The sequence below is a fragment of the Sarcophilus harrisii genome, chromosome 1 (assembly GCF_902635505.1).
Source record: "Sarcophilus harrisii chromosome 1, mSarHar1.11, whole genome shotgun sequence".
Classification (NCBI taxonomy): Eukaryota; Metazoa; Chordata; class Mammalia; order Dasyuromorphia; family Dasyuridae; genus Sarcophilus; species Sarcophilus harrisii.
Window position 1 is genome coordinate 215212829 of NC_045426.1, and position 26017 is coordinate 215238845.

Sequence of the window (26017 nt, forward strand, 5' to 3'; positions counted from 1 at the left end):
CCTAATTTATAAGCAAATCAGTACATTTTTCTTTTTTCTATGTTTTCTTTATGAAAAATACTTTAATTGAGTTATAAATTGCTGAGATATGTGATGTGAGGTGTTCATCTAAATCTACGTCAAAGAATTATAAAGCTAGGTCTTGAAGAGATCTTATATTCAGAAAGCCTTCAATTTTATTTTATTTTATTTTTATTATTATAAATTTTTATTGACAACATATGCGTGAGTAATTTTTTACAACATTATCCCTTGCACTCACTTCTGTTCTGACTTTTCCCTTCCTTCCCTCCATCCCGTCCCCTAGATGGCAGGCAGCCTTATACATATTAAACGTGTTATAGTATATCCTAGATATAGTATATGTGTGTAGAACTGAATAGTTTTCTTGTTGCACAGGAAGAATTGGATTCAGAAGGTAAAAATAACCTGGGAAGAAAAACGAAAAATGCAAACAATTCACACTCATTTCCCAGTGTTCCTTCTCTGGGTGTAGCTGCTTCTGTCCATCATTGATCAATTGAAACTGAGTTAGATCTTCTCTTTGCCGAAGAAATCCACTTCCATCAGAATACATCCTCATACAGTATCGTTGTTGAAGTGTATAATGATCTCCTGGTTCTGCTCATTTCACTCAGCATCAGTTCATGTAAGTCTCTCCAGGCCTTTCTGAAATCATCCTGCTGGTCATTTCTTACAGAAAAATAATATCCCATAATATTCATATACCACAATTTATTCAGCCATTCTCCAATTGATGGGCATCCACTCAGTTTCCAGTTTCTGCCCATTACAAACAGGGCTGCCACAAACATTTTGGCACATACAGGTCCCTTTCCCTTCTTTAGTATCTCTTTGGGTATAAGCCCAGTAGTAGCACTGCTGGATCAAAGGGTATGCACAGTTTGATAACTTTTTGGGCATAATTCCAGATTGCTCTCCAGAGTGGTTGGATTCGTTTACAACTCCACCAATAATGCATCAGTGTCCCAGTTTTCCCACATCCCCTCCAACATTCTGCATTATCTTTCCCTGTCATTCTAGCCAATCTGACAGGTATCTCAGAGTTGTCTTAATTTTCATTTCTCTGATCAATAGTGATTTGGAACACCCTTTCATATAGGTAGAAATAGTTTCAGTTTCATCATCTGAAAATTGTCTGTTCATATACTTTGACCATTTATCAATTGGAGAATAAGCCTTCTATTTTAAAAATTAGGAAACCGAGGCCTGGAGAGTTTTGATGACTTGCCTAAGATCACTTAGGAAGGAGTAAATGTTGGAAGATTTAAAGCCAGATGGTCTACCTCCAAAACTAATGTTCTTTCCTTATTACTTTGTTCTTTATGCTAAACAATGTTCATTAAAACTTTCTTTTAAAAGATATTCTCAAATATCATATGGGTCTTGTTATAAATAAGGTTTTTAATTTATATTCTTATTTTTAGCAATAAATATTTTTGTGTATTTATTTTTATATTGACTAAACTCATTTATCACCTCTATTAGTTTTTCAGTTGAGTTAGATTTTTTATCATCCCCAAACAATGATATTTTTGCTAACATTATTTCCTATTTAAATCTTGCTACCAATTTTTCCTGTTTTCCTGTAAAGATCAGAATTTTACATGTCAAATAAAAGAGATAGAAGTAGATTTCCTTATTTTATAGCTATTTTAGTGGGAGTGTGTTTCATTTGCATATTATATTAGTAGATTCTTTTGGGGACCAAGTAGATATTTTTTTTATTCTAGTAAGGAAAAAAAAGTCCCAGATTTTTCTCTTTCTGACATGTATGTGGCAAGGTAGGAGGTGAGGAATAGGAGAAAGAGTGAATATGGTAGAAATAAAGTGCTTTCAGAGAGTGTGGAGTTAAAGGTAAAAGTTTGATGAGCAAGGTTAGTTACTTTCTTTTGGTTGCCCATCCTATCCTCCAGTGAGTGATCTGAGTCATTTTCAGGGATGACCTTCAGGCACTGCTTTCAGGTTTCTCTTTAGTCAGTCCCTTAGCATTATTGAGAAAAGGGGTAAAGCTGTGGGAGAAGGAGGGAATGAATTTTCTTTCAGACCTGCCTAGAGAAAGAACAAAGGGAAACAAAGACCAAATGATCACCTCCAATGCCAATTTCAGTTCATTTAACTATACATAAAAATCTGTTAGACTCATAAGACTCTAGGTATGGTCCAGATTTATTCTTTATTGTGGGCATTCTCTTTGGTGTGAATCAAAATCTATGCACTTCAAAATCTCAGCTGAGCAAATGCTAGAAATTAGACTCTTTCCTTGTGCACCACAGTATAAAATCTCTTTTATCTCTCTCTTGTATATTTTTACCATCTAATTGTACCTTCTTGGCTACATTTACTTTTCCAGAAGCATGCAAAAATCAGTTTTCAATGAATGGCCACATTATTTTAACTATTTTCTTCTAAACCTAACAATGAAATATAAAGCAAAATGAATTCTTAATCTCTCTTGAGAGGACGAGTGTCTAAAGGAAGCAGAGAATGGAAGAGTAGATTATCACCAGAGCATCTGCTCAGTCCTAGTTGCACATTTTCTATATTGATAGTCTCACTCCTCCGACCTTGGTCCATTTCTCATATTCTAGTGCTCATGGTGAGGATGACTGCTTTTGAAGGGAGTACAGCTTTTAAGGGAAATATAGCAGTAATCCTAAGGTTCCCTGACTTTACAGTGCTATTGTTCTAACTATCTGTCTGTCAAGGATTTTAAAATCTTCTGGCTTTAGGACAGTCCTACAGCTTTGCTGTCTATCAGATAGATAATTTGCTGGTCACTGATAACCAAGTTCCTGAGACAACAGTCAATAGACCATTCCTCAGTTCTACTTCTGGACCATAAAATTAGCATTATCAGTAACATGGAGAACTGTATCTCTCTGTCTTTACCTATAAATTTATCTTCTTGTTCCTGATTCTTTGCTAAATCCTTTTGAAACTTAACCCACTTCAATTGGCCTTACAATTAAATAAACTCTGCTCCTGGACTTGAAGATGGTTCAAGCCTGCAAAATCTTTGGTGATATCTCCTGACACTGGTCTGTGACTCCAACCATTTGGGATCTCCTTCTGAACCTCAATACATTGTCCTAAGTATTGGTCCCACCAAGAGTCCAAAAGTTGGAAAGGTATCCTTTGATCCTGGATTCTCAGGTATTTGGTACTGGGCTGACATGTGCCACAGTCCCAGGACATGCAAAAGAAATTGAAAATATCAGTAGGGAAATTACATAATTCTAACACATCAGAAAATATATAGAAAGAGATGATTAATCAATTAGCAATTATATCCAGTACTTTACTACTTGTCAAGCATTGTGCTAGGCACTGAGTTTATAAGTACTGTACAAAGATCAAAACAATTCTTGTGTTGTGGTTGAGTGTATGATCACATCCAACTCTTTTTGACTGCATGGATCATACTATCCATGAACTTTTCTTGGTAAAGAAACTGGAGTAGTTTTACCATTTCATTTCCTTCTCTTGTATATTAAGGCAAACAGAGCTTAAGTGACAGCCCAGGTTCACATAGCAAATAAACATCTGAAGTCACATTTGAACTTGGGTTTTCCTTACTCCAGGTCCAGCACTCTATCCACTGAGCTATCTAGCATCCTCTGTATACAATTGTTCCTATGTACAACAATATAAATTACTAAAATGAATAATGAGTAGACAAATTCTGGAGAAATGATGAGTATTAAAAATTATTTCTTTTTCTTTTCACTTGTCAAACAAAAGAAGCAACCAAAATACTCCTGTCCCTGAGGGAGTTACAGCTGAATTGTTTTTTTCAATGTTTTTTCTTTGCCTCAGCCCCAAAAAGGAATATTCTACTCCACCCCATCCATTACTTGATAATTGATTTGCACCCTGCCTTTGGTGTATCTTAACTCAGAATTTGCAGCTGTAATCCCTTTTATTCAATTTAGTTTACTTCAATAAAGATCAGTAAGTATTTTCTATGTCTAAGACCATAGGCTGGGAAGCTAAAAAAGAAATCTGCCAGTAGTTTATGTTGATCTGGGTGGCGTGCCATACATTTACCTGCCACAGAGGGGCTCCAGAGACTGCAGAGAAAAGACAGCTTTTCTGACCTAACAAAAGACAAACCAGGACTTTGAAATCTGAAAATCCAGATTCCTGATTCAGAGAACACTTAGAAAGCAAAGTCTTGTCCCGAATAGAACCTTGAAGTTCTAGGCTCACATTAGTCAGGTGGAACATCTCCCAGGCTTCCTGACTCAGTTCAAATTGCGGGTGATCAATCTGATGAACTCCAGGATTTCCCCAGTACTTAAAAGAGCTTTCATCATGGTGTCCTATCTAGTGTTTCTGATTGTGTACTGAGACACCCTCTTAATTCATGGATCTGAGCCCTCTTAGTGTAATATAAGAACATTTTTTTCTTAAAAAATGTCAAGGAGATGGTCCTCCCCAGTCGCCTGTTCCCTATCTCATCCCTTCAGTCCCCCAATTGTAACCAAGTTGATCAACTGATATTTTGGCTCCAATGAAAGATATAAACTATGATAAAATAGAAAACTTCCAATCCTTGAATCATGATGTGATGTTTAAGGGTACAATGTGTGGAGGGAAGGAACCAAGGTAGTGGGGAAAAGGCAATGGTTCACCTGAGTTCTCCCCCAAACCTCTCTGAACACTTTAAAATAATGCCATAAAACAATTCCTGGAGTGGCAGAACCCACCAAAGACAAAACTTAAAACCTCAGCTGCAAAGGTCTGTTGCACCTGGGTGAGACTGGAGCACAGTTCAGCACAGGTTGCACCAGCATAACCCAGCAAACCAGGAATAGGCTTTGGGAGCCAATGACTCAGAAGTGATATCAGTTGCTTGCAGAGTTCTCAGCCCGTTGATGATAAGAGGGTCCAACAATAAATCAGAAGGCGATTACAGGGGCCTCTTTGCCAGGGCAAAGGGGGCAGGACTCTGTTACTTTGCCCATACTTAGATCAGGGTTTCAGTCCTTGGAGGCAGCCTCAGGATAAGGAAGAGCACTAGCACAAAAGACTTTACAGCAACAGTGGAGTGAGAACCCTCCTCACAGTTCTGCAACAAGAAAGAGTGCTTGTGTTCACTCACAGACCAGAACACAAGCCAGGAGAGTAGTAAACACACCTCTCCTTAAATCATACCAACTTGGATGGATTGAAAATTTATGTCTCTAGAAGTATTTCTGAAAATAGCTGCATAAAACTCCTAAAGCTTGGGACCCTGTAAGCAGAGACCTTCTTAACAAAGAATTAAAAGTGAAGCAATAGGCTGGGGAAAAGAGCAAACAACAGAAAAAAAAATCTGACTGTAGAAAATTACTATGTTGACAAGGAAGATCAAAACACATTAAAAGAAGATAAAAAAGTCAAAACTCCTACACCCAAAGCATCCATGAAAATTATGAATTGGTCTCAGGCCATGAAGAACATGAAGGGATTTTTAATATCAAGTAAGAGAGGTAGAGTAAAAAATTAAAAAGAAAAATGAGAGTGACGCAAGAAAATCATGAAAAAGATTCAATGGCTTGGTGGAGGAGGAAAAAATAGTAAGGAAAATAAGGCTTTAAAAATAGACTAGGCCAAATGTTAAGAGAGGTACAAAAAGCCAGTGAGGAGAAGAATGCTTTAAAAAGCAGAATTAACCAAATGAAAAAAGAGTTTCTTTAAAGCCAACCTTTAGGTTTAATTGAACCAACATTTATTTAGTATTCATTATGTGCAAAACACTATGTTGGGCAGTTAGATGGTTTAGTGGATAGACTACTAGTCATGAAATCAGGAGGATGAATTCAAATCCAGCTTCAGATATTTTCTAGTTATATGACTCTGGGCAAGTCAATTCATCCTATTTGCCTCAGTTTCCTGGAGAAGGAAATGACAAACTATTTATCAAGAAACCCCTGGATGGGGTTACAAAGAAACATATTGACTAATCTACAAAATAAAAGCAAAAACCAAAAGTTACATGACTGAAAATGACTTAACAACAACCTGGTGAAAAACTCTATCTACCTTCAGACAAAGAACTGATAGACTGAAACTTTTTATAAACATTGCTTTTCTTGTTCTGCTTTGAGTTTTTTTGGGGGGGAGGTTTGTGTTTTCTTTCAAAACATGATTAATAGGGAAATATGTTTTATAACTACAAGTGCATAATCTATATTAAATTAGGAGGGGGAAGAAACAAGAGAATTTGGAACTCAATTTTTTTCATATTTATTTATTTTAAAATAAATACAAAATAAGAAATTGAGGAAATATATCCTTTTTAATTCTGATATAGATAATTTTGTTAGCAATTATAGCATTTCATATTTTATAGAGAGGGTAGGCAATCAAAGAGAGTATCAAAGGCTTTGAATTAGTAAGGCCTTGGTTTCAAGACTCATTTCTGATGCTAACTAGCCTTGTAACCATGAGTAAACTTAACTTCTATGGACCTCTGTTTCTTCAACTATAAAGTGAAGATAGTAACACTTGTGAGGCTCAAATGATTTTTAATTATGATTATTTCCATCTCTACATTTTTCTTCTTCCCTTCCTTTCCCTCCCTCTCTCTCTTCCTTCTTTCTTTCCTGCCTTCCTTCTTTCCTTCCTTCCTTTCTTCCTAACTTTTTTCCCCATTACACATAAAAACAACTTTTAACTTTTTTTTTTTTTTAAATTTTGAGTTCCAATTGTATCCTGCTTGGGAGAGTAGTGGGGATGAAAGGGAAAGAAAAGAATAAAGTAAAGAGTTCACAGAAGAGAAGAAAAGAATAACCTACAAGTAATCAAAGAAATATGGACAGTCATAAATATAAATATAATCTCTTCTATTGTTATATATAGGGTTAATTGAAATAGAAATTTATTGTTACATATTTTGAATCTTCCCTGATGCTCTGCTAGGGTCATGATGTTTTTAAAAAAATTTTCCCTTTCTGTCTTTCTTTTTCAATTTTGTTTTTTTCTTATTATATAGAGACAGGGAGAGACAGACAGAAAGACAGACAGGGAGAGACAGAGAGACAGACAGAAACAGAGACAGAGAGACAAACAGAAAGAGAGACAAACAGAGACAGACCCAGAGAGACAGAGACAGAGAGAGACAGAGAGACAGACAGAAACAGAGACAGAGAAACAGAGAGAGACAGACAGACAGAGAGACAGACACAGAGACAGGGAGAGACAGACAGAAAGACAGAGAGACAGAGACAGACAGACACAGGGACAGAACGAGAAGGGGAGAGGGAGGAAGAGAGGGAGAGAGAGAAAGAGAGAGAGAGAGAGAAAACACAGACATAGACACAGACACAGAGAGAGAGATAGAGACAGAGACAGAGAGAAACAGATGGAGACAGAGAGACAGAAACAGAGAGAAACAGAGGGAGACAGAGAGAGACAATTAGAGATAGATGGAGAGAAAGACTTACTGTTCCAGTCTGGTAGTTTTAATGACAAAACCTTTTTTCTACTACACAGCCAATGGAAAGAGACTGATTCCATTCACTCTTAGGTGACCACGGAATATCTCCTCCTAGAATCAGGTTCCTGTTGCCTCTTACAGGGGCATGTACATATTAGGTAGCTCAGGAATTTGCCTAAAGCCCTGTTTCAGAGATAATGAATGTATGAAAAGTGTTTTGTACTGCTATAGACATTTTGGTTAAAATAATTATAAATTTTTTCTGAGTTCTTGAAATTCTAAGGCAACTAGTTTCTGTTTTCAGAAGTACATTCTTTGGTCTGTCTCTCTCTCTCTCTCTCTCTCTCTCTCTCTCTCTCTCTCTCTCTCTCTGTGTGTGTGTGTGTGTGTGTGTGTAGGAGGGATTGGAAATAAAATGCATGAATATTTGAAAATCCAAAAAATTCAGAAGATATTAAATACCATAATAGGCTTGAAAATGCCATCATTGAAGGGGGTGAGGATTTTCAAGTATCTTTTTTGATAAAGGTTAATACAAATGCAATTCTAGGCTACCAAATGTCATTGGATCCTGAATCTTTTCATGTCATTCTCATTTGTTACACTGAAATCAGGTGTTCACAAATACAGTCATATCATAAAGAACCAATCTCAGCAGTATTTATCTCTTAACCAACCTTTGTGGCATCTGATGGTGGCTATCCAGGACTGAGAGGGAGAGGGGAGAAGAGAAACGGAGGGAAAATATTTTCCTTAGATCTTCAGTTGGGGGGAGCTCATAATGAAAAATGAGAACAAAGAGAGCTTGTGAGGCAGATGGATCGAGAGAGAGAAAGACACAATAGAGGATGTTTGTTGGGAGAAGAAAAACAGAAATGACACTTCTGACTAAAATGACCATGAAAGGTTTTAGCCAAACCTTGTTCTCCAAAAAAACCACCTTAGGTAGCCATGTCAAACTGATGGCTTGAACCAAATTAAAATGTAATTAGAAAATGTTTAACAAAACATAAAAATACAATAAAACATACAAAAATGTTCATTTGTGGTTTTCTTAGAAAATAAGCAAGTCATATGAGGATCTATTTCTAGTTGCGTTTGTCACTATTGATCTGAAGGACCATGAAAATTAGCTCCTCTGCATTGAAACAAACAGCTATGGATAACCTAATCCTTATCACTTCCCACTCCTAACCCTCCTCCCAAAAAAGCCTACCATCATTTCTATAAACCACATATCTGAGTCAGTATAAAGGAGGCTCTGCAGGTCTTCCTGCTCATACTATCTCACGCATAATTGTAGAGAGGAGACAGGATAGAGTATGGCATCCTTACTTCAGAGCCATGGAGCTCAATTTTTCCAGAATCTTTAACCTGTCTGGAACTGAAACAGAACACAAGGCCTAGCCATGACCCAACCTTCTAGTTAAGGATTATGGCAGGGACAGGGCTTGGTCCTGGTTCTAGGTTCTAGACTTGTACTATAGTCTAGAATTGATTTAGCTTTCTAGTTAGAGATTGTAGCAGGGCGGGATTGGATCTGGTTTCCAGAATGAGTCTAGTACAGTGAAAGATGTCAGATTCTTTCACTTTATTGGGGAGAAGATGGAAGGAGAGTGTGCCAGGGAATAGTGTCTAGACTCTGACTAGGGAAGCAGAGAAGTGTTTGAGCCTGGTACAGTAAACTCTAAGATCATGGCTGGGAGTGAGAATTGAATCCATTTACCTACTCACCCCATCAGTGATTTTAGGAGACAAGTTGACTTCCAATTGAAAATTATGATACCATTGGGAACCCAGCTTGATTATTCCATCTAGAGTAGCAAGGAGTATCAGGATACACAGGGAGATCCCAGATCCAAGTAGCCTTTAGGACCAGTATTTCTCTTTTTCTCTTCTTTTTTTTTAATAGACCCCCCTCCCTCTCTGTCTGTCTCTCTCCCCCTCCCCCTTTTCTCTTTCTCTTTTTTTCTCTTTCCTTTTTCTTTTTCTTTTCTTTCTTTCTTTCTTCCTTTCTTTCTGTACATATGCATTTACTTATGTATGTTTTATTTTTGAGTTCTAAATTCTATCCCTCCTTCCCTCTTTCTCCTCTTCTCTCCTTGATATGGTAATCAATTCAATGTAGGTTATACATGTGCCATCATATAAAACATTTCCATATTAGTCATTTTGTAAAAGGAGACTTGAATTAAAAGGCAAGAAAGAAAGTATGAGAGAGAAATAACATGTTTTAGTCTGTATTTAGACAGTATCAGTTTTTTCCTCTGGAGGTGGATAGCATACTTCATGTGTAGGATCAGTGTTTCTACTTTGCTGTCTTAGGCCAAGCTTCCTGGAGAGGAAGAAGCCATTCCTTTTTTTTTTTTTTTAAACTGACAGTCCCATATGCATAAAATGTCCTCTCTTACCTTCTGGTCTTTGTGACTTCCTTCAAGTTTCAGTACAAATACTACCTCAGGTGAGAAAGTTTTTTCAGTCCTTGTCAATGCTAGTAACATTCTTCTGGGATTACTTAACATTTACTCTGTATATATCTTGTATTAACACAATTGTTGGCATATGATCTCCCCCCATTATAAATGTAAGTTATTTGAAGGCTAGAATTATTTTTGTCTTCTTTTATATCTCTTGCACTTAACACAGTGCTGATATATAGCAAATATTTAAGAAATATTTGTGGACTTAGATAGAAATAATTATCATGGAGATTTCAATATGCTTCTTTCAGATGTAGACAAATATAAGAAAAACCTAAATAAGAAAAATGTAAAAGACATGATTTGAGTTTAAGAAAAATTCAATATGACAGACTTTTGGGTCTGTAAAAATGAGAATGACAATGACAAAGGATAGGGAAATTTCTCATCCTTTTATATACTCCTTTATAAAAACTGCCTAGAGCATAAAAATCTTATAAATAAATACAGAAAACCAGAAATATACATTTATTATTTGTTTTTCTGTATTAAATGTATATTTTGTATATTCTGTAGTAAATGTATATTTTACTAACCACCATCTAATAGAAAATCCATCTAATACATCTATTCACTGTATGATCCTGGGCAAATTATTTAACATCTCTTGGCCTCCATTTCATTCTCTGTAAAATGGGGATAATAATAATACCTACCATTCAGGGTTATGAGGATCAAATGAGGTAACATATATACAGCAATATAATCCTAAAGAATGAATGGGTCAAAGGATAAATCACAAAACAATAACTTATTTTATTTAAAAATGTTAATGAGATCCTCTTTCTATTTATATTCTCTTTCCTCCTCATCCTTTCATATTCTTATCAGGGTCTGGGCTGAGCACCAGATTCAGCAAGTCAGGAATAATTGTACATATTGAGCAATGGTAGCATCTGCCTACTCAACTTTACTAGCCAGCAGCAGGTGCTCAACTAGATACAAAGCCTAGAAATAAAAATCTGAACTTAATTTAATCTGACATTAGGAAAATAGTTCTGAGCTTCTATATTGGTATCACTATATTATGAAAACAGAAACATAGGAGTTCTGACTGGATGTGCATTTTTCTTCAAGTGAAAAATGATTTGGCTTCTTTCACTTTCTCCACTTTTATTGACCAATTTGGGCTGGGACTACTATTATTTTTTAAACATCTGGAGACATCTTCCCTCCATTCCATATTGTTATTCCAGTAGAAGATACTTTGAATCCACTCAAAATCACATATATTTTATTTTCTGTCTTTTATTCCCAATAGTCTTCTTTCCCTCCTCCCATAAAACAAAGAAAAACAGATACAGTGATTGCATTTGACAACATATGTTATAATCTATATCCAAAGTCAACCTCTTTTCTATCAAGAGGAGGACAATGTTTCATCCGTGGCTCTCTGAAACTAAGATTAGAAATAATATATAATATGAATTTTGATGTTTTAGTTAGATTCTGTTAGCAAGAATAAAGAATACTATAAAGTTGAGGGAGTATTCAAAATTTCTCCTTATTTCACATTCAAACTGCTTATTTCCATTGGGGTGGAAACTAAAACTAATAGCAGTTATATTTATATAGTAATTTATTAATATGCAATTGCTTCATTGGATTAATTATTTACACTAATCAGGACACAGTTGTGTATTACTGGAATCACTTTGCATCCTATGTTCTTGGTTTAACAATGAATTGTTTAACAACATTACTGAAATTATTTTTAACATCTTCAGTTCTAAAATACTACTTGCAAAACACTATTCCTTAAATACTATAGTTGTTTTAGTTGTCTAATTATCTGTCTTATATACAGATTAAATTTTCTGTTTTTAGTGGTTAAGGCTTATAGGTGGCACATTCAATATGGTACTTGAATTCAAATATGGTCTCATATACTCATTAGTTGTGTGACTTTGGGCAAGTCCCATAACCTGTTTACTTCAATTTTCTTAATTGTAAAGTACTTATCTCTTACTTACAAGTACAAGTACTTACTTACTTACTTACAACTTACCATAATGTTGTTATGAGGATCAAATAAGATATTATTTGTGAAATGCTTATCATATAGTACCTTGCATATGGTGGGTGCTTAATAAATGCTTGTTTCCCTTTCCCTTCCAAGGAAAGCTATTCATAATCCTTCTATATAGTTATTTACCATTTGGGGAGTTTATATATTTATCTACATTTTGGTTCTAATGAGAAATGTTTTAAAAAGCAAACAAAACAAATAAAAAATAAATTTGGGTCTGTCCTTAGATTTTGTTCTAGTCTGGCTCAGAGGTGTAAAAAACCTTTGAAAACCTTAAAGTGCTATATAAATTTGAGTTCTTACTATTAGTATTTTTGTTTTTATTGTATACAGCCTTAGAAAAATACAGAGAGATTCTGAGCAAGCTATGATTGGGGGAAGGAAAGATATTTTTGGTACTTTAAGACTAGCACAGAATAAAAGAATTCATCATATTGATAGTTTTATTCTCATTTTCTCTCCAGCGCCTGTGATTGTTATGCCACCTAAAAAGATTCACAATGTAACCGGGGCCCAAGTCTACCTGTCCTGTGAAGTGAAGGCTGTTCCAACACCAGTCATTACCTGGAGGAAGGTGAGTTACAGAACACTGATAAAAGCAGTGTCACAGATATTCACAATGTTTGTACTTGATGGTTATCACAGATGTTATCTTGGGTGCTATAGTAACAAAAATAACCTACACAGGCTTACATATCATCCCTTTTAACAATAACAACAACAACAAAATAAAAAAAACAAAAGAAGAAAATAGGACATACAGAAGCAGCTAGGTGGTTCAGGTAGAGTGTTAGGTCTGGAGTCAGGAAGACCTCAGTTCAAATCAGGTTTTAGGCACTTAGTACTTGTGTGACTATGGACAAATTATTTAACCTCTATCTGCCTCACTATCTTCTACTGTGAAATGGGGATGGTAATAACATTTGCCTCCAAGGGTTATTAGGAGGATAAAGTGAGTTAATATTTGTAAAACAATTGGCACAATGCCTGGTACATTGTAGGCACTTACAAATATTTTGTTTCCTTCTTCTGTCCTTCCCTCCCCCCCCCCCTCTCTCTCTCCCTCCCTCCCTCCCTCCCTCCTTCCCTCTTTCCTTCCTCCTTCCCTCCCTCCTCCCTCCCTTCCTTCCTTTCTTCCTTCCTTCCTTCCTTCTTCTGTCCCTCCCTCTCTTCCTTCCTTCCTTCCTTCCTTCCTTCCTTCCTTCCTTCCTTCCTTCCTTCCTTCCTTCCTTTTCTTCCTTCCAAAACACATGAAATACATACTTATAGCATACACTGATAGAATCAGAATATAGAATCAGCTGTGTCCAGCATTATTAAGTGTTCCATATACATGTTCCACTTCTACAAAGAAGGAAGGCATTTAAGCTCTTTTTTAAGGCTAGGCTTTCTGCTCATTAATTTTGCAGCTAAAGATCTTGAGGCCCAGAAAGGTTACTATTTGTCCAAGTTAATACAATCAATAATTGAAAAAATTAGCAACCGGTTCCCTTTATTTCCAAATCCAGTATGCTATGCTTCTTTATTATTATTAATAATGTGTGTTTATATAATACTTTAAAATACTCACATGACAAACTTAGAGACAAAAATTGATTGAGATATCTCCTAAGGAGGCCTGCTCTCTTTTCCCCTCTTTATATATTTCACTTGGAGATCATATCAGCTTTCAATTTCAGATATTATATCTATGTTGAAGTTCTCAGATCTATTCATTCAATTATAATCTCTCTTGACCTCTAGTCTTGCATTTTCATCTATTTATTGGTCATTTTAAATTGGGCATCTTGTAGACATCTTAAACACAACATATCCAGTGCTGAATTTATTGTCTTTTCCTGATACCCTCTTTTCCATATTCAGTAGAATATGTCCTCACAGCCACCCAAGATTACAACATAGGTATGATCCTCAATTTCTCACCCTCTCTTATCCTCCAAATTCAATTTGTTGCTATGTGCTGTTGTTTCTGCTTTTACAACATCTCTAAGTCCCCTTCTCTCCTCTGATTTTGTTACCATTGAAGTGCATGCCCTTATCATCTCATACCTGGACTATTGCAAGAAGCCTTTTGATTGGTCTCTTTGGTTTAAGTCTCTCTACACTTAGTCTACCCTTAACTCAGTTGCCAATGTGATCTTCCTAAAGAAGATCGGACCATGTCACCCCCTGTTGGATAAAGTCCAGTGGTTCCCTATGACCACCAGGATCCAATATAAAATCTTTTATTTGAGTTTTAGATCTCTTCATAATCTGGCCCATTTCTACCTTTCTAGTCTTCTGACAATTTACTCTCTTCTACATCCTCAAGAAGACAGTAGTTTCTTTGCTGTTCCTTGTATATATCATTCCATCTCCCAATTCTTGGATTTTTCACTGACTGTCCTGTATCCCTAGAATTCTCTTCCTTCCAAGAGGAAAAAAAAAGTTGAAACACAAGATTTTGCAAGGGTGAATGCATATGTTTTGAAAATAAAAAGTTTAAAAAAAGAAAAAAAAGAACTATCTTGCTCCCTAGCTATACTTTCTGGCTTCCATCAAGTCTTCATTAAATACCTGGCTTCTATAAGAGGTCTCTACTGATCCCCCTAATACTTTTATTCTAAGATTACCCCTTATTTATCCTTTAGATATCTACATTATTGAGCCAAAAGTCTAATATTATAAATATATAATTTGAAGAAGTATGTTTTGAATCAGCTTTGGTCCTAAGTCACTTTTGCCTGTTTCCAAAAATCAAATCCATTCTAGATAGATGAAGATTCATCACTATTGGATATATTTTAAAGAAAGGACTTCAGTCTCTACAGACTATTGTAAAAATAGTTTCACAAATATTTACACTGTGGGATGGTTAGTCTAAATGTTGGGAACTCCATAACTATTGGTCAAAGACATCTATACACATTTATATAATGTAACATGCAAATATACTCATCTTTTTTCTCTTGATGTATCACAGATACCAAGTATTCTTGTTTTTAAAAGTCAATGTCATTAAAAAAGGGGAGGGTTATATAATGGATACCCTATAAATGCAAACTGCTGACCAACTGAGCTTGTCCTATTTTCTTATCATTACTTTAGTTTCCCTTGTCACTGAAATATACATGTCTTGAAAACTCTCTATTCTTCTTGAAAGAAATATTTTTTTTATCTTGTACTAGTACAAATGTTTCATTAAGCCTAATTGCTCTTACTTTTAAAAACTCTGCCATGCTGGGTATCTCAAAAGTCTTACTGTAGCTTTAAGTTATTAATGCTCAACTTTTTTTTTTTTTTTTTTTTTTTTTTTGCAGGTAGGGGAGGGGGAAAAATTGAGTTAAGTGACTTGCCCAGGATCACACAGCTAGAAAATGTCTAAGATCATACAAAATGATCAAAGCAAAGTTTTGAACAAGGATTTTTACAAGAATAAAAATTATAACTCACATAAACATTAATAAACATTAACAAGCAAGTAATGCATACTGAAACCATGATGAAATCTGTGAAATATTTTTGGACATCCATAGAGTGCACAGTAATAAACTAGGGTATAGACAGGGTGATGGAAGATGTTGGCAGTATTCTGGCTATGCAAATCTTGAATAATTTTAATTACTTTTACAGATCACAGAGTCTCCCAAAGGGGTCAAGTTGTTGGAGGAGTTGCCTGGAGACCGAGTTAATATGGCTGTCCAGGTTCGTGGTGGTCCATCCAAACATGAAAGTACAGGTTGGGTTTTGGTAAGTATCACTGTTGCTTGTATTCTCTGTTGGCCACCACTCCTCTAACTCACTTGTATTTGTATTCCCAAATTTAACACAATATGTGGCATATAGTAAGCATTTAATAAATGCTTTTATCATTCATTAGTTTGTTCATTTATTTATTCATATTATTAAATTTCAAGTACAAAGTACAGTATGGCAATGAAGAATAGGGAATAAAGTCTGAATGATTGTAAGAGCCTACTGAAGAGAAGAATGAGTAGGTGGGGACTTCCTTGGACAAATTAATTTGCTCATTCCCAATGGAAAAATTGGTCAAGAGGCCTGCAAAAATGCTTTTCCCACTGCTTTTATAAAACCTACACTTATACCCATGAAGGTTTCATGCAAACAACTTGATTCAACAAATGTTTATTAAAGACTTATTATTTTAAGTCTTTACTATGTTTGATATGTATATATTGATATTTAATATCAATATGATATATTGATATTTTGCAGCTTCTCTGTGATCCAGATAAGATGGACAAAGTGAAGTTAATGTGTTTTTTTTTAAAAAGACAAAGCTTTGCTTTATTTTCAGAAGAAAAATTAGTAGGAGAAAAGATGTGTATAATCTTTTCTTTTAGATCCTGAACAATTGTAAAAAAATCTGAAGATTTCATTTTTATAGAGGATTTCAACAGATTTTCATTCTGTGGCATTACTGATTTGAATTCAGTAAAAAATACTTATTAAGGGCCCATTCTTAATAAATATTCATGAAGATAAATTTCTTAATTTATGAAGATTATTTAAACATAAATATTCATTAATATTAATTCACTAAATTATCTGACAAAATATTTGTTAATATTAATTTATTTAATAAAATATTTATTGTTAAAAATGTGTTTACCATCATATTTTCTCTTATCTTTTTTCCTAGATAAACCCCCTGACAAAGGAGGATGAAGGGGTATACCAGTGCCATGCCACTAACATGGTGGGGGAGACACAATCCTATGGTACAATAAAGGTCACAGATCTGAATAAGTACAAAAAAATGAACTTCATAGCTCCAGATGATGACATGTAATGAGGTAATTTGAGTATGAGAGCTATAGTCTCATTGATTTCAATATTTCATATTTAGGCTGCTGCTCTAGAAAGGAATTTGGGGGTATCCCTTTCATTAACTTACCATCTATAAACAATGGAATATAAAACAGTTGAGTGGCTGAACAACACTAAAGAAATAGATAATGGTGCTCAAAGGGACAGATATATGTGTGGACAAGGAAATCCATTCAGAGAAATTCCTAGTTCAGTGGTTGTTTATCCTTTGTTCTTGAAGAGGACCATAACATCAGAGAGGTGATACTATGACATGCAAGTGAATTGGATTTAAGTGAGAGAGGGCTGGGCAAGGTCACCTGCCTTACTTTCCTCTCCAGAGCCATCTGGGTCCAGTGGCCAGATATAGATCATGATGATTAAAGATGGCTCTTCTACCAACAAAGAAATACATTATTATATACATTATATTTATATACATTTTATGTATATATGTCTATATTATATACAAGTAAAAAATATTTCAAGAAAATGAGAATATAATTCTTAAATTTGGAACATAAGGCACTTAAACATTCCTGTATGGTGGAATTAGATGTTTTGAGAGTCCACTTGGGATTTATCAACAAATCAAGTCAATGAACATTTATTTGTCATTTACTATATACTGTGTGCCAAGTGCTGGTGATACAAAGAAAGGAAAAAAAAAAACAGTCCTTCCCTCAATTTGCTCCCAAGTCTAAATGGTTTTCCATCTTGTTAGAATCTTAATATTCGGTATCTCAGTACCTCTGAAGCCTGCAGACAACACCACAACTTCTGAATTCCAAGCTCTTTTTTTTTTTTTTTTTTTTTTTTTGATCATATAGCCATTAGAAGTATTACCTCTTTATGAGGAACAGGCCAATTTTGAGTCCAGGAAATCCAATATTGTTAACCTCAGAAAACTGCTTATTTCATCCAGTCACAACAACTCATTGTTGTTCATTTCCATAAGACTAATTGTTCAGCCTGAAAATGAACAGGGGATAGGTAAATTATTATGTCCTCTTGTTACCAACATCTAATAAAATAAAAAGGTTTCTCATGATGTATATGATGATATTAAGGATGATGGCTAAGCAGTTATCCTTTTGTGTGTGTATACCACAGTCTTGACATATCACATTCAGTATGATTCTTGTCTGTAGCATAATGATAATAATAGCTACCATTTATATAGTGCCTGTTATGTACTCTATGTGTTAGTACTCTGCTAAATGCCTTACAGTTATTATCTAATTTGATTTTCATAACAATTCTTGGATGTAGTACTATTATTATCCCCATTTTACAGATGGTGGATACTGAGGCAAATAGAAATCTGTGACTTATTCAGGGTCACAAAGCTAGTAAGCATATGAGACCTGATTTGAACTCAGATCTCCATGACTCTAGGCTCAGCATTCTATCCATTGTGTCACTCAGTTCCCTAACATGCATTCCATCATATCCTCCAAAGAGTAATCATCCATCATATTAGAGAAATTCTGTTTCTTTTAGTTTGAAGAAGAGATGCCACTGCAGTACTCAGGCAATCTGTTCTTCCACACTTTGATCACTTTGGAGCAAAAACATTGTAGTAGAGGATAAACAGTTTAATGATTCCTGGGGCATGGTTCCTAATTTGGCCATCTCTCTCAGAGACAAATCATGGCAAAGTAGACCTATAAGTTCTTTTAGAAGAGTGATAATGAACTCTGATTAGTTAACAATTAATCATAAAATGAATATTAATTGCAGTGAGAGGAGGAGAGGTGTATCATATCTCTCTTAGACAGAGAGACTATCTCTATATCCAGACCACTCCCAGCCTTGGGCAATTTGTTAAAGAACTTATGCCCTACCCAAGCCTGGTCAGAATACAGTGGCTACTCCATGGGTGGAATTTGAACAAGAAAGTTAATCCAATCTTATTATCAATAATGACATTCAAGAGGCTGAACTCTTAAAAATCAGGTCTTTAGGAAAAGAGGAGAAGCTAGATTTCCCCAAATAGTTATTAATAAGCATTTCTCTCACTATTCCAGTTTCTGTGCTGTTAGATTTATGTGTCAATCTAAATATCATTGGCACAAAACATCCTTTGTATGATTGGCAAGTATCTCCTTCCTTAGTAGCCAAGCATCAAGAGAACTTGGTTCTGAGGGAATGAATGTAGGCTGCCACCTTATGAGGAATCTTTATACTGCTTTAGACTCTGGTTTGGGAGCTATTAGATTTGAGACTCAAATAATTTGAAGGAACTGCTTGTATTTTCCCCCAGGATAGGATGTATTTCTTTTGACCTGGATGAGAATATTAACCAAGGAAGCATCCACCTGGAAATCACCTGTCTCAGACACAAGACTTTGTGTAAATATGATGAACATGTTGGTTCTTCTAATAGGATGTAATCTTCTTGAGGGCAGAGATTGTTTCACTTTTATCTTTGTATCTATCATCACTTAGCACAATGTAGCAGCAACTCAGTAAATGGTTGTTTGATTGTGAATGAGAAAAAATCAAAAAGTCACAAATTTGATGCTTATTTGTTAATAATAGTTGAATTGTTTTCTTCTATTTATGAGTAGGCTATCCTTATTAATAAAAGGAAATCAGGAAAGATGATGAAAGTGCAAAACCATTGAAGTCTAGCAGAGTTGCACTAAGTTGATTTGCCATATACTCTTTGACCATATACACATATTCATCATATATACTGACCACTTTGCTGTTCTATAAAAAAAAAGACCTTATCGCTTGGCTTTAATCATTTTCTCTGGCTATTCTTCGTGCCTAGAATGTGCTGCCTCACTTCTTTTAAGTCTCAGCTAAGATTCCATTAAAAAAAAAAGTAAGAACCTCTCTTAATTCTAGTGTTTTCCTTCTTATTCATTTTTTTCCTATTTATGCTATAGCAGCTAATTTGTACACATCTGTTTACTTGTTATTTCACACATTAGACTGTGAGTTCCTTGAGGACAGGAACTATCTGCTTCCTTCCTTTCCCTTTTTATCCTCCACCCTTAGCACAGTGTCTGGCACATAGTAGGTGATTAATAAATTTTTATTGACTGACAAAGAATGTCTATTTGCCCCTTGACTTTATACAATTATGTTAAGATCTAATCTAGTCTTTAAAAATGATTTGTTTTTGCAGACATAAATCAAGTTAGGATATGCCATATTGCTCTGGATTTCTTTTCTCTAAACCAATTTTTCTTCTTTTTTTTTTTCCTTCTAGGGTGCCAGGGAAGCTGATCACAAAATGGAGAAGAATCAATTAGTGGATTGTTTTGTTTTATTGTGCAGCATGAGCTAGAAAACACTGAGCCATTTTTTATATGCTTTTCAATTTAGATTAAAAAGTAGAACAAAAAAGATACAGATATAATTTTTAGCTGGGAAGTAATGAACAAGGAAAACAAATCAAAACAAAATCACAGGCAGCTTTTGAGAAATGACTTTCTGTATATAACTTGTGGGTTTTTTTTTTTTAAGCTGATGTCTCCCAAGGGAAATCTCTCCCTCGTGTACATGTATGCTTAGAAGTGGAAGTATTCACACTCCTGCTTCTTAATTTATTCCAACTGCATAATGATTGTTTAGATGATGTGTCCTTACCTCTCAGGTGACCTTGTAAGAGGGAAAATTTCTTTTTAAAAATTATACTGCTTCAGGGGAGAGTATAAAGTATTGAATAATAAAAGGTCCCCTTATTGTTTTGCATTCTACTCTGAAGCATATAAAATTCTATCAACTGATGGTTAATGAAACTTAGAAGGTACTTGCCACAGGTTCACGTTAGGCAATCAAGATGCTAATTTTTTGTAACACAGGTTTCTATCTGGGGAGCATATCTATACATTGTTTGGTGAACATTGTGTTAGAATTACAATGTCAGATGCTAACTGCATCTAGTTGGATATGAAAATAGAAATGTTGTAATAGTATAGATTTTACTTTTGAATATTTCTACCTTGTCAATGAATATAGTGGGATACTTTTTTTTTTTTTTTAAATATTGCAGATCTGAGCTATATAATACGATCCTGGATGTCTAAAGCTCTTATTGTTCTAGTCATGTCTGACTCTGTGATTTCATGGAGTTATCTATGGAGTTTTCTTGGCAAAGACATTAAGTAGTTTGCCCTTTCCTACTTCAGTGTGTCCCCATTTTACAGTTGAGGAACTGAGACAAATAAGGGTCACACAGCTATTAAGTGTCTGAGATTGGATTTGAATTCTTCTTTCTGATTCCAAGCCCAGTGTAATCTAGCTGCCTGTCTAAAACTCTAAAGACTCATAATAAAAATTCATAACACTTTCACTTAGATCTATGATGTCAGCAGCACAAACATTTTTATCCCCATTTTATAGATGGGAAAACTGAGGCTCAGCATGAGAAAGTTAATTGCAGCTAGTAGGTGTCAGAGAGAAGATTTTAAACTCTGGTCTCTGGACTCTCAAATATGGTACTCCTCCCTGATAGAAAGTATCCTACTCCCCTGGTTAAAGATAAATAAACTACATTTCAAATTTGGAGATTGTTTTTAGACCCTAATCTGATATTTTAAAACCAAAATCTGATCTGGGACAAATCATGATAGATTAAGGCCATGGATATTACTTTTCTTTGTAATGAATTTTATGAGTACATTCTGATTAAGGACCTTCTGCAGGAAGAGTCATTAGTGCTTTCTAGGTGACTCCTGACACTGCATCACTGCAGCAGCATCTGACAGCACTGTGGTCCACCACCTTGACCTTGACAGGTAGGGCGATTAGCTCCTCATCTGTCTTCTGGAGCCAAAATTGGTCTCTTAACTCCATCTTCAATAATACATTTGAAGCCTTGATTGAAAATACAGAATAGACCACAAGATCTTCCATTTATCGATTTGGTGGGGGCTGAGGGTTGGAAAGGGCAATATCAGCATCTTTTTTTTAATATGCAAAAATTCAGTTAATGCTATCAAGTCTTAGTCTTCAAGATCAAAACTATTTTTCAGTCATTTTGATAATACTGGAAGTTCCAACTGCTTTTTATCTTTCTGAAGGATATCTGTAGCCATTTCTGGAATTTTCACATCCCAAAAATGTAGTAATTTTTTTTTAGATATCTTTTTCTTCCCTCATGCTTACACTGTGACATCCTAAAAATTTCCTCAACTGAGGAGTCTAAAACCAAGATTTTGTGATGTGGTTGCTGTTGTGATTTGGGGGGAAGCTGTTTTCTAATCCTAAATTTTTACTAGTTTATTTTCATAAGATACTGTGATGTCACATAGTTCTGTACATTGAAAATAAACTATTTTGAAATTGTGTGTTCAGTCTTGTTGTTTGGAATTAGACAAATAGACTTGTATTTATTCCATCCCTTTTATTATCCTTTCACATTTCCCATTTTCATTCACACTTCCATGCTTTACTTCACATCAGGTGTATTAAATACAACAAAACATTAATTGTTACTTTATATTATTGCATTAATAATTAATTATTAACTAATACACCACCTAGATGGTGTCTGTTTATCTCCCAGTGCTCCATTTCCATTTGACCCTTGACATCTGAAGGCTGATTAATGTTCCTAATGCATTTCATACTTGCTTGGGAACATAATAATTTCTTGTTTATGTTATAGTTTGTTTACTTTAATATTTCTTCTGTAATCCTTTCTCCTAGCACTAATCAATTTTAAAGGTATTTACTCTTTATCTTAAAATTAAAACTATTTCACAAAGGTCAGAAATAGCTTTTTAAGATTCTTTATAAAGGTAGTCTCGGGGCAGGTAAGTGGGATGGCGGATAGACACTGATTCTGAAATCAGGAAGAGTTGAGTTCAAATCTGACCTTAGACACTTGGTACTTATTAACTATATCACCCTGGGCAAGTCATTTAGCCTTGACTGCCTTGCAAAACAAAACAACAACCCCCCCCCCCCAAAAAAAAAAAAAAGAAATGTAGTTCTATTTCTTTTTTTAAAAAATTGATTCTGAGAAGGAAATGGTTTTGGAGTAAAAAAAAAAAAAAAACTATTTTGTTGAATTGTATCTGACTTTTTATGACCTTATTTGGGGTTTTCTTGGCAAAAATATTGGAGTGGTTTGTCATTCCCTTCTACAATTCATTTTACAGATAAGGAATCTGAGGTAAACAGGGTTAGGTGATTTGCCCAAGGTCATACAGCTAGTAAGTATCTGAAGTCAGATTTGAATTAAAAAAGATGTATCTTCTTGATTTTATGCCTGGCAGCTAAGTGGTGCAGTGGATAGAGTGCTGGGCAGGAAGATCCCAGTTCAAATCTAGCTTCAGATATTTACTAATTGTGTAACCCCAGCTAGATGCTTTAACCTTTGCTTCCCTCAGGTTCCTCAACTCTCAAATGGAGATTATAATTAGCATTTCCATCATAAGGTTGTTGTTAAGATCCAATGAGAATATTTATACAGCACTTAGTATGGAGCCGATACCATCATCATAGGCTCTTAATGGTTACTTTCATCCCTAGTCAGTTTGAAGAACTTTAGTGACTTCAATTTAATTGAGGATGTTAGTTCTGGCCATCTAGCTATCCTAGCTCCAGGGATGAAACATTCTTGCCCCCAAAGTCTTTGGTATTGTCAAATGGTTCGGCATTAAAAATTAGATTCCAGAAGCACTGAAAATTTCCTTAAGGAAGATGCATTAACATTGCTTTGCTGCTGCATCTTAAGAACCAGGAGACTGTTCCATCTGACCTTCCATATGTGGTCTCCATTAAAATAAGAGATTTTTCTATTTGTAGCAACCATACTTAGCATGGTGTGTTGCACATAGTAAGCACTTGATAAATGCTTTATTCATTCCTTGAAGGTAATTTGGATGGTTTTAGCACAATATTATATCATTCCTTGGCAGGCTTCTAGCTGCAGAGATAAGACTTGTTTTTGTTGATACCTAGAGGATGCTGACTCTATTCCTTTGAAATCAAAGGAACACTAGCAGAATGCAAAATGTAGCAAGGGAATATATGTGATTAAGGGCCAAACAGGAGGTAACAATAATAACTCATATTTACATTGTACTCTGAGGCTAACAGAATCATTTCTCCACGACAACTCTAAGAATTTTTATGCCCATTGCATAGATGAGAAAACTGAAGGTCAGAAGGATTAGGTGGCTTTCCTGTGATTAACACAGATGGTAAGCATCTTATAACAATGCTGTGGGACAACTAGGTGGCACAGTGGACAGAGCACTGGCCCTGAAAGCAGGAGGACCTGAGTTCAAATCTGGGCTCAGACACTTAATACTTCCTAGTTGTGTGACCTTGGACAAGTCACTTAACCCTAATTGCCTGAGCCCCCCAAAAAATGCTGTGATCTGAGGAGGGTAGAGATTATGAAGTGGAAAGTGAAGGGACCGCTTCATAGTGAAATAATAGAATTGGTCTGCTTTCAAGAAACAAGAGAAATTGGATGGGAACAACAGGGGAAGACGTTCTCAGTGGGGTGAACAAATGAGCAAAGACATGGAAAGTGAGGAAGCCTATTTGGGCAGTAGGAGAAATGTTCTTTTAATCCACATTATGGCTTCACATGCTATTATTTAGTATTCTATTACCATTTAATCATTTTAAGTAATTAAGCTTTCTTCACAGTTGGCTAGATAGTATTTTTATGCCCAGTTTAGAGGTGAGGAAACTGAGTCTCAGAGAATTAACGACATAGCTATGGCTACAGAGCTAGTATCTGACTTGAAGTCCACTGCAACTTACATAGCCCCAGTTCCCAATAAGTGCCTCTCCAATTGATTTTCAAATAATGAAATGAAATCAAAGGAATTGATGATTCCTTGTCCCTGCAGATACTCTTTATAATGGTAAAGGAGATAGACACAAACCACTGTCTTGCCCTCTTCCTTAACAGTGTTCCCATACTGACGTAGGCCCCCATCACTTCATACCTGAGCTATTGCAATTATCTGATGGTTGGTCATGCTGACTCATGACTTCATAGGATAGGGTCTCACAAAAGTAAATCTGGTACTCTTCAAGTCTAATGTGTGTCAGATGGCAATTATATTTCATTTGTATTGGGTCCCCATTTTTACTTAGCCTTTACTTAGCTATTTTTACTTCAGGTTTTATCATATTAGGAAACAAGAGAAAGAATATAAATGTTTGAAGTAAAATACTTAGTTTTAACTAAATCAAAGAGCAAAGAATTGGGAAAATACTTAGCTCACATGCTCCAGGATTTAGAAAAAGTATTCTTAACCTTGTTTGTGTCTAGTAACATCGAACTAGTGGGCTATTTTGAGGTGTTTTCATAGTCTAACATATAATTTAGCAGCAGTAATGTTTTTTTCTTCTAGTATAGAACCAGCAAACATTGTAAATAACTATTGAACTGTCATTCTGTGCTTGGGTTATAGTGAATAGCCACTAAGATTACGTAATTATTGGAGAAATGATCCTCAGAAATGAACCAGACGTTTATCAAGAATAGGATTTTTGGCAGTGGTAAGGTGGTATTGAGATTAGAAAAATCACTGAAGGAACTTTACATGGGGCTGTGGATTCTATGTAGGAGGAAAGAGAAGAAGAAAAATAGGTAGTGAGAAAAGTCTCAAGTTTCTTCAACTTGTAAAACAAGGAGGTTGGAATTTATGGACTATAAGGTCACTTTCAGGGCAGCTAGAATCTGGATAGAATCTGGGCCTAGAGGCAGGAAGATTCAGCTTCATGAGTTCAAATCTAGCCTCAGACACTTATGTCACTTACAGACACTTACTGTGTGACCCTGGTCAAATTATATAACCCTGTTTGCCTCAGTTTCCTCATCTGTAAAATCAGCTGTAGAAAAAAGTGACAACCTATTCCATTTTGTTTATATTTCAATTATATGGAAATAAAGTCATTTTTTTCTTATTCAAGTTCATGCAGTGTGTGATATCTGGTTGTATGTGGACTCAGTCAGTAAGCGTCCCTCATTTTTTCCACATGGAGAGACTGAGGCATAGAACAGTGAAATGATGGGCTCATGGATAATATGTAACAGAATTTGAACCTGAGTCCATTGACTCCTAATTCAGGACCATCTTACCTCTTATATTCATCATGTATTTATTTAATTATGCCACATTATTTAGATGTCAATTTGAGATGTACCGATGTGGTATATTTGGAGACAAAAATCATTTTACAATCTTGATTTAAAGAAGATCAGAATTTATTGACTGTATTTTTTTCAAAAAAGAGTTAAAATTTAAGTACAAATCA

The 26017-nt window shown here is 35.3% G+C and overlaps 1 protein-coding gene across 1 annotated transcript in view; it reads left to right on the forward strand.

Moving 5' to 3' along the window:
* Positions 1–22074, forward strand: part of IGFBPL1 (insulin like growth factor binding protein like 1) — a 57668-nt gene extending 35594 nt beyond the window's left edge. The window contains exons 2-5 of the mRNA XM_031936829.1: positions 12421–12530; positions 15569–15685; positions 16599–16752; positions 19992–22074. Coding sequence (XP_031792689.1) covers positions 12421–12530; positions 15569–15685; positions 16599–16748 — 377 coding nt within the window. The 3' untranslated portion in view covers positions 16749–16752; positions 19992–22074. The remainder of the gene's footprint in view (positions 1–12420; positions 12531–15568; positions 15686–16598; positions 16753–19991) is intronic.
* Positions 22075–26017: the final 3943 nt, after the last annotated feature.